At 41.4% G+C, this 9,396-nt stretch overlaps 2 protein-coding genes across 4 annotated transcripts; one reads left to right on the forward strand and one right to left on the reverse strand.

Moving 5' to 3' along the window:
- Positions 1-376: 376 nt before the first annotated feature.
- Positions 377-4,146, forward strand: LOC101474453 (uncharacterized). 2 transcript variants are annotated; one of them, XM_076890632.1, is made up of 5 exons: positions 377-1,100; positions 1,954-2,513; positions 2,966-3,174; positions 3,323-3,500; positions 3,947-4,146. In XM_076890632.1, exons 2-5 carry the CDS (start codon positions 2,084-2,086, stop codon positions 4,081-4,083), a joined length of 954 nt encoding a protein of 317 aa, XP_076746747.1. In that variant the 5' UTR covers positions 377-1,100; positions 1,954-2,083; the 3' UTR covers positions 4,084-4,146. The 2 variants fall into 2 exon arrangements, with proteins under 2 accessions (XP_076746747.1, XP_024660114.2); XM_024804346.2 differs by having other exon boundaries at positions 377-2,513.
- Positions 4,147-6,479: 2,333 nt separating this feature from the next.
- On the reverse strand, positions 6,480-8,237 carry c8h22orf15 (chromosome 8 C22orf15 homolog). Of its 2 annotated transcripts, XM_004567313.3 has the most exons (5): positions 8,119-8,237; positions 7,891-7,977; positions 7,693-7,815; positions 7,334-7,408; positions 6,480-7,176 (listed from the first exon to the last, which is right to left on the reverse strand). In XM_004567313.3, exons 1-5 carry the CDS (start codon positions 8,141-8,143, stop codon positions 7,076-7,078), a joined length of 411 nt encoding a protein of 136 aa, XP_004567370.1. In that variant the 5' UTR covers positions 8,144-8,237; the 3' UTR covers positions 6,480-7,075. The 2 variants fall into 2 exon arrangements, with proteins under 2 accessions (XP_004567370.1, XP_076746567.1); XM_076890452.1 differs by having other exon boundaries at positions 7,693-7,977.
- Positions 8,238-9,396: the final 1,159 nt, after the last annotated feature.

Consider the following 9,396-nt stretch of genomic DNA (forward strand, 5'->3'; position numbering starts at 1 on the left):
TCAGCTACATTCCTACTGGTCCTATCCATGTGCTAATCCAGGGGTGTCAAAGTCATTTAACATTGCGGTCCACTTTGACTTTAAGTGGAGCCAGACCAGTGAAACTCCCCTTGCTGTCAGTGTAAAGAAGTTACATAGTTAACGGTTTTTCTACATGATAAAGAAAAAGCTTCTATGATAAAGAAAGAAATCAGTGTTTAAGATTTGGCCAAAAGTGTTTGATACGAAAAATAGGTTTTGGCCACTAAGAATTTGTTTTAGAGAATGGAGTCTAGTAGCAATTCAGAAAAATTGTAATAGCTGTCATTAGTTCATTTGTTCTCAATAGCCAACATATTTCAAGGAAACTGAAATTGAATGAGTTGTTTTAAATGTAGCAAAAATTTAAAAACAAAGAAAGAATACATGTTTCTGGTTTATCAGAGTCATGTTGTAATGTGGGCAAGGCTTTGGGAAGTAGGGTTGCTGAGAGAACTACAGCACCCCCTGGTGGATGGTAAAGGCAACCCAGATAGCAAGACGACATTGAATTGATGTTGATTTTTCATCCGATCCGTCGTTATGGTTGAAATGCCAATGTTGTAACAACATTGAAATACCGTGGTAAACCGACGGTCTTACTATAGGGACGTTGTAATGATGTTGATTTACCTTTGTTTTTTTGTCATTGATATTTGATCTTTTTGTAGTCGACCAGGTGACAACAACAACATCGAGAAAACGTCTATTTATAGTTTACCATCATTCGGCGCCGGTCACCATCAAAAAGCCATCGATTTGTAGTTGAGCGTTAAATTGCATTGCAACTGAGCGGGTATAAAGTACCGGAGAAAGTAAAAAAATTTTGTTCTTTTGTTATCAATGACTTTGGTCTAGTTCACCAGCTTTAAAAAATCGTGTCGACGTGCAATTTATGTATAGTTGACCGGGAGCAGCGATCACTTGGACTATTCCGCAGCACCCCTCTCAGTGGTACATCCCTCCAGGTAACCATTGTCTTGTACAGTAGAGCGGGACATTAGATTTACTTTCAGCGGAATTGACCGGAGAAGGGGCATCAGTTCATGCACTGCACTGGCCTGCACCACGATTAGTATAAGGTAAGAATGAATGAATTTTTTTCTATTCGTTATTTTGACGGTTGCATTTGAATAACAGTAAAAAACTCGTTAATGTAAAGTTTCGGACAAAATGTTTGAGCCCGAAATTGTGTCTACTTTCATCTTACAATCCGGCAACAAATAAAGTGCACTGCGAACAAAGTCTATCAACAAAGAAAACATTTCGTTTCATACTTTTCCGTGATATTCCCTTACAAAGCTAGCTTTAACGCTTCGAGGGTTCCTTTGTTCTTGCCATCGCCTCGGCGCTTGACCGACTTTCGCTCTGTAGTTGCTTTTTAGCATACTACTACAAAAAATTGTAAATCTGTGATATATGATTGATAAACGTAAAGGTAACTGTATAAATGTGTTCAATGACTTTGTTACTTTTAATGATTGGAGAGCACCCGCTTCAATTCGCACTCAATTCAAACTTTAGTTGCACGCTCACCTAACTTGCGTTTGCACCTTTTGTCCACACGTAAACTGCGTTTTCGTTAACTGAAGACTGAGATTTTTAAAGACGCCTGCTGGGGTGGATATTTTTCGAAAACTCCGTTTCAGCATTTAGGTGTGGACGAGGAAAACGGAGAAAACGCAGCAAAGGTGTGCGCCTAGTTTGATGTCACACTGTACGCCACGTTTTTGTCTCGGTGCCATGAATTCCTACAATGGCAAACTTAGACAAAATACTGTTAATTTTATTATTTTCAGTGTTTAAATGCTTACATATACACACGCAGTTACTGTCCCTTCACACACAGGACTCGGTTCAGCTTCTATAAGCCGTCTTTGTATCTAGTTTTCCCTCTTTATTGACATTGTGCCCTATTTTTCCTCTTTTTTTCAGATCTGATTTGGTAACTTCCATCAATAAGTAAGAAACTCACGTCGTTAAATAAATTCCTAGTGTTAAACAATTTGCTTATTTGGCTATTTCCAAATATAGCACTATTTGTTTAATCTGATATACACTGACAATGACATCACGCTGGTCAAGGAGGCGCAAATTACGGAAAATGGTTGAGGCAGCAGAGTCAGATATACTCAGGCACTTTAAAGAGATGGTTGCTGAAAAACATAACCAAAACGGCAATGCACAAGTTAAAGTTAAGCGACCGCAGGTTGCGGAAGAGTCTGGTGTGTCCCACTGTTGTCACCCAGGTATAGACAGTCAAGTATTTACCAGTCGCTATGAGCAGATTTCAGAAGTATGTGAGACCTATGTATCACCCAACAAGGATAATGACTGTGACCGCAGTTTTCCCCCCCAGCCCACTGACAGCAGGCATCATAATGCCCCGCCCAGCTTCCGGCACCTTTCGCCACTCCGGCAAAACACACAAAACGACACAGCTTTGCGATCTCCCCAGCATGCAGAGTCAGATGTCGAGGACTTCTTTATAGATGGTATGCTTTTAAAGCTGAATCACAATGTCATTGTGCTCTTATCTTCAAAACACCAGTTTATACTCCTGAATGTCATCTTGTTGTGATTTTTTTTTTTTTTTTTTGTGAGGCCACTATTACAAGGCAAGTTCGAAAATCTTGGAATTTCACATTTTACATGGTATAAATTGTAAATGGCCTATATTTGTACAGCGCTTTAACTAGTCCCTAAGTACCCCAAAGCGCTTTACACATTCAGTCATCCACCCATTCACACACAATTCACACACTGGTGATGGCAGCTACATATAGAAATATCAAATATATGTGACATGCAAAAACTAGCAAACACTTTTAGCAGTTAGAACAACTTATACTTGAATGCAGAATGTTACACCATCACTTATGGATCTATTAGTTTTTCCCCTCACTGCTTAAGCCATTAATCTTTCTAGAATTGTTCTTTGAAACAGATGCGACCTCACAAAAGATGTTAACGATGCTGTCAGACCTGACCAGAGCAGTTAACGAACTCCGTGAGGAGGTCAGAGCCATCCGCCATCCCTGCTGCAATGAATCGGTAGATGCTGGGGTACTGCCTCTGGATTTGCCCTTGCACAACATTGAGGAGCTAAACAATGCAGAGGCAGCTCTTCAATCACAAGAAGCAAATAAGGCAATGGTAAGTATATAAAGGTTATGTACACTTTGTAACTATAAAGTGTAATAGCTGTCAGATGTGATTTAAATATTGATTATACACACAAGCACTTGCATGCACATTTAGGACATGAGACACGCTAATTCCATCTCTTAAAATGTGTCTATAGGTGAGACGCTTTGCCTTGATTGGAGGGACCACACTGGAGGTGCGAGTCCGCCATGTAATGGCTTATGCCATTACAAACGAGCTGGCCTCGGTACTAAACTGGGCAGGGAAAAAAACCAAGGACCACACAAAGCAAAAAAGGGCATTTAAAGATACAGCGCTGTGCAGATGCATATTTGGTAAGTTTTACTGTTTATTGTAGTTTTATGAGCCTAAAGTGAACAATAAAGGGATCAATTGATCTGCTGGGTGTGTTTCACATTTCCTATGTCCGGTTTTTGCTATATTACTTTGTCTTTCTTAATAACAAGACTTTCATGTCCGGTTAATCTGGAGATGGAGTCTTTGGTCTTTGGCTTGTTTAGTCCTCGGGTTGTAGTTTTTACAGCCCGAGGACCCAATGTTTATTTTGTTTTAAAGGATACACGGCACACCATGCTAAGACTTATCACTTTTTCCGCTCATAGCTCTTTGGGAATCAAATGTGGCAGATTTACGCCTGGTGACTTTCAGGTTTATCAGCCTAGGAGTTTACATACTTTCTCCCCGCTGAAGACAGTTAACAAGAGCTTATTCATGTGCTCTAATTCACTTTTGTGCGTGTGTGTGTGTATTTTTGTCCTAGATGGCCTGACGCAGCAGTTAGGGGCAAACTCTATGTCCGAGTTTGTCTTTGCACAAGCAGTGCAGAAATGGCTCCGATACGCCCCAGATCGTTTGGGTGGTGCAGGACGCACATCATGCATCCCCATCCCAGAGTAAAAAATTACAAACTTCTGTGAAACATAAATGTAAATAGGAAACTGTCTTTTAATAAAGTATTTAGCAAACAAAACTATTGACCTTTTTTTTGTTTAGTTTTTTTTCTGTGTTACATCACATGCAATGCTTTGTTATTTTAGGATATTAATATTGACATGATACATTGTGAGACATTTTTTTTATCCTTCAAGCTCGGGTCCTCTACCAGAGGCCTGGGAGCTTGAGGGTCCTGCGCAGTATCTTAGCTGTTCCCAGGACTGCGCTCTTCTGGACAGAGATCTCCGATGTTATTCCCGGGATCTGCTGGAGCCACTCGCCTATCTTGGGAGTCACCGCACCTAGTGCTCCGATTACCACGGGGACCACCGTTACCTTCACCCTCCACATCCTCTCGAGCTCTTCTCTGAGCCCTTGGTATTTCTCCAGCTTCTCGTGTTCCTTCTTCCTGATATTGCTGTCATTCGGAACCGCTACATCGATCACTACGGCCGTCTTCTTCTGTTTGTCTACCACCACTATGTCCGGTTGGTTAGCCACCACCATTTTGTCCGTCTGTATCTGGAAGTCCCACAGGATCTTAGCTCGGTCATTCTCCACCACCCTTGGGGGCATCTCCCATTTTGACCTCGGGACTTCCAGGTTATACTCGGCACAGATGTTCCTGTACACTATGCCGGCCACTTGGTTATGGCGTTCCATGTATGCCTTGCCTGCTAGCATCTTGCACCCTGCTGTTATGTGCTGGATTGTCTCTGGGGCATTTTTACACATCCTGCACCTGGGGTCTTGCCTGGTGTGATAGACCCCAGCCTCTATGGATCTTGTACTCAGAGCTTGTTCTTGTGCTGCCATGATTAGTGCCTCTGTGCTGTCTTTCAGTCCAGCTTTGTCCAGCCACTGGTAGGATTTCTGGATATCAGCCACCTCCTCTATCTGCCGGTGGTACATACCGTGCAGGGGCCTGTCCTTCCATGATGGTTCCTCGTCTCCCTCCTCTTTCTTGGGTTTCTGCTGCCTGAGGTATTCACTGAGCACTCGGTCAGTTGGGGCCATCTTCCCAATGTATTCTTGGATGTTCGTTGTCTCATCCTGGACTATGGTGCTGACACTCTCCAGTCCCCGGCCCCCTTCCTTCCGCTTAGCGTACAGCCTCAGGGTGCTGGACTTGGGGTGAAACCCTCCATGCATGGTAAGGAGCTTTCTTGTCTTTATGTCAGTGGCTTCTATCTCCTCCTTTGGCCAGCCTATTACCCCAGCAGGGTACCTGATCACGGGCAGGGTGTACGTGTTGATGGCCCGGATCTTGTTCTTACCATTCAGCTGACTCCTCAGGACTTGCCTGACCCTCTGCAGGTACTTGGTGGTTGCAGCCTTTCTAGCGGCCTCTTCATGGTTCCCATTTGCCTGCGGGATCCCCAAGTACTTGTAACTGTCCTCTATGTCTGCAATGTTGCCTTCTGATATATATATATATATATATATATATATATATATATATATATATATATATATATATATATATATATATATATATACATACATACATGCATGCAGTAGTTTAGTATTGGTTAAGAAATGTAGATTTCCAGTCATGATTTAATTGTTGTTTTAATAAAAAGCAACTGTGCGAAAGAGGTGGAAAATCAACACCATAGCTCAACAGTGTTTCAATATCAGAATCTGACATTGTTTCATTGTCAACAGTATTAGAAAATATAACGTCGAATCAATGTCAGGTTTCAACATTGATTCAACATCAAAACCTGACGTTTCAACATTAAAAAAGGGTGCAAGAATGACGTTAGGTCAACGTCACACCTCAACGTTGATTCAATGACATCGCCTGATATTGACTCAATATCGTTTCAATGTTTCCTTGCTATCTGGGAACGCACAGCAGGAAAACGGGGTACAACGTTTTTTTTAATTAGCAAGACATCCTTTCATGGACAAACATTGTGTTTTTAATTAGATTGTTCTATACTTATTTTAAGGACCATAATCACAGATGAAAACATGCATTGTAGATTTACACTTAAATGTTTATGTAAATCTTTTTTATATTTATGTTGAGAGCGCACCTTCCACATCCTGTGGAAGTAACCCCACCATCTAACACGTTCCCGCAGCTGTGTGCATGACTGAAAATCAGTTTAGTTCAATTTCTTTCGTTCCCTTGAGTTTTCCTAATGAACACAGCAAGCAAGTCCTCAATGCAGGCAAATCCAATCACATCATCATTAATTCTTTGGCAGTGCAGTATTAGCAGGGAGCGCGCAGACTGTAATACACTGCAGTTAGATTTCTGGTAAAGAAAAACCTGAGACAATTTTTCCATCAGTAATTCATTAAGCGCACTTATTCTGTTTGATTTCATTTTTATTTTTATATTATCTTTTTTTTTTTTTTTATTTAGCGCAAAGAAAAGTTTAACGCCAACTTGCAGAAAGTAGCGAAAGTTTAATCCAAGTGGTTCAAATTTCAAAAAATCCAAAAGGCAAAATGCAGGAAAAGAGGGAGGGAAAACTGTGGGAAAGGATTCAGACTAAATACACAATATGGAGAATATAAGGTGCAGGTGAATGAAATCTGACAATAAGCAGGGCGGGAAGAGAACAAAGGCAGGAAGTCAAGAAAATGGCAAGGAAACAGCTCTCAAAATATATCAGAAAGTCACTGAAAGATGGACAAAAAGGAACTCACACAGACAGGCAGGAAGCCACAAAAGACATGAGGAAAAGGAAAATGCTTAGAAACACAAGAAACTAGGAAGATACACAGCAGCTCATACTTCTAATTTACCTCTCTGTGACATTCTGGTTACAGTAACAATTTAATGCAGAAATATAAAATCTCAAAATGTAACTTATTCTATTGAACTTCTTCAATATTGACTATTATTAACTAAAAAGAAATCATCCACTTTAGCTCAGTTAAAATAGAAATATAGCAAAGTATTCAGATTTATACATATAAATTGACAGTGTTAAATTTAGTGGCTCTTGCTGTTTGCAGGAATGTTTTTGGTCTGAGGCATCCGTCTCTTTCTAGTCTTTCTGTCTGGCTCTTTGTCAGTCAGCCTCTTCAGCAGTTCTACAACAGAAGCAATGACAAACCACATGAGGTAACTTTATGTTTGTTTTGTAGCATTTTCACAATGGCAGGAATGGGTTTGTCCAGCAGGAGGCCTCAGAGAGCCACTTCCACAGCCCCGATGTTATTCTTATCATTAATATTATTTTATTGTTACCTGTTAATTCAGGATGACTTTGACTGTTGTTGTTCTGAAGGGAGACATATTTCTGACCTCCAGCCTCATGGTCTCCTGAGGAAGCACAAGAAGTCACGGGCATGCTTTCAAGCATAGGTAAAATCATACTTTACATTCAGCTTTCAAAAAATTAGGATGGCAACATGCATTTCATTCACGATACCCCTGAAAGCACCAGAATTAGTTTGTCCTGCCACTTATCATCATTACATCAATATATTTGGAATCTAATTATTTAGACCAGACACTGATAACATAATTAGGTTTTGAAAATGCTTTTATAATCTGGGTGTTTGTTCCTCTGAAGTCCTGCTGATGGATGGACCAGACGGACTCACGGCAGACTCGCAGGAGGACGTAGTAGTGTCTGGCTACCAGCACACTGCTGGCCAGAGCCAAATTGTGCTGCTTGGCTGCCAGGTTCATCACTTTACCACTGCTGTCCATCAGGTCCACACAATCTGCAGGAAGAATTTTGTTGCTTTTAGAATTTGTATAAGAACAATTGAAAATGATCCAGCATTTCAGTCCAGTACCTTTGGAGTCCACACCAGCCCTCTCTTTCAAATGATTGAGGAAGTTTATCAGCTTACAGTTGAGATTGAACATTTCCATCCTGCCCTCTGCCAAGAAGTCATGCACATGCATTCACAAAAAATTTGGAACAAATGCTGTAAGGTGCAAAAAAAAACCAAAAAACCTGCATGCCTGCAAACCTTTAAGCCTGCATGTACAGTATTAACATGCCCAGAAACTTTACTAACCTCCAAACAAGACATTCACAAACATTTTTAGGTCCAGACTCCTGACAGCAGTTAAGCTCCAGTGATACTAGAGGTAGAAGAAGACTGGGCACAAAGTGGAACAATAAAAGCATTTTAGTGTTGTGGTCTGCACTTTTTCACACATCCACCGCCCTGAGAGAGTTAAACACACACACACACGCATGTTCCCTCATTTGCATCCACCTCTCCTCGCTCACAAAGCTTGAGTCTTTTAAAAGGATGAACAGGGGACTGTTTCTGCTTGTATCCATGGAGTCTCTACACACAGTGAGACCGGCACTCTGGGCTTAACAGCTGCATGGGCGGAGATGTCAGTATTGAAAAAAAAAAAGCTGGCTTTATTGTTTCCCGCCACAGACTGGAACCCAACACCATTTGCACTTACAGTAACTGACTTATAAAGACAGATACACCGAGATTTCATTTTGGTACCACAGAGGAAGGATAGAAGTTTAAAATAACAAAATTCAAATAAACAGCCAACATCAATAAAAGATAAGTTCTATCATCTGTTCATTTCTGGTGTATAGTTACATTACAGACACTACTACACTCAATCAAAAGCAATGTGGAGTCTCTGTAGCTCAATCTGCCACATGAATGACTGATTCCTTAAAGCCTCTGTAATTAGTATTTTATAAAAGATCTTTTCCTACTGGCTACTTTCAGCTGCTACTTGTCATACCTCAGCTTTAGGTTTGAGTTCATTCATTTGCTAATGAATACCAGAACACACAACAATGATACCTGTTCAGAGACTTCATCATTTCTTCACTACCAGACACACTGGACCCACTACAGTTCGCTTACCGTCCAAATCGTTCCACAGACGATGCCATCTCTCATCTCCTCCACACATCACTCACTCACTTGGACACTAGAAGGGGGAATTATGTTAAAATGCTCTTCATAGACTACAGCTCTGCATTTAATACCATAATTCCCTCCACACTCACCACCAAGCTGGAGCATCTGGGACTCAGCTCATTTATGTGTCAGTGGATCTCCAACTTCCTAACTGGCAGACCACAGGCAGTAAGGATGGGCGGACATGTCTCAGCCTCCACCACTCTCAGCACTGGAGCCCCCCAGGGGTGTGTTCTGAGCCCCCTGCTGTACTCTCTGTACACATATGACTGCGTGGCCACTACCAGCTCCACCACCATCATCAAGTTTGCTGACGACACCGTCGTGGTGGGCCTGATCTCTGATAACAACGAGACGGCCTACCTGAAGGAGATTAGGAATCTGGAGAAC

Source organism: Maylandia zebra, linkage group LG12 (assembly GCF_041146795.1).
Source record: "Maylandia zebra isolate NMK-2024a linkage group LG12, Mzebra_GT3a, whole genome shotgun sequence".
NCBI classification, from domain to species: Eukaryota; Metazoa; Chordata; class Actinopteri; order Cichliformes; family Cichlidae; genus Maylandia; species Maylandia zebra.

Bases quoted from the DNA above. Each gene is read 5' to 3' on its own strand.
- LOC101474453 (XM_024804346.2), top strand. From the start codon at position 2,084: ATGACATCACGCTGGTCAAGGAGGCGCAAATTACGGAAAATGGTTGAG. The intron at 2,514-2,965 runs GTATGCTTTTAA...TCTTTGAAACAG, and splicing joins CGAGGACTTCTTTATAGATG to ATGCGACCTCACAAAAGATG. The intron at 3,501-3,946 runs GTAAGTTTTACT...TTTTTGTCCTAG, and splicing joins GCTGTGCAGATGCATATTTG to ATGGCCTGACGCAGCAGTTA.
- c8h22orf15 (XM_076890452.1), bottom strand. From the start codon at position 8,143: ATGTTTGTGAATGTCTTGTTTGGAG. The intron at 7,978-8,118 runs GTTAGTAAAGTT...ACTTCTTGGCAG, and splicing joins TGTGAATGTCTTGTTTGGAG to AGGGCAGGATGGAAATGTTC. The intron at 7,409-7,692 runs GTGAGTCCGTCT...GTGCTTCCTCAG, and splicing joins CGTCCTCCTGCGAGTCTGCC to GAGACCATGAGGCTGGAGGT.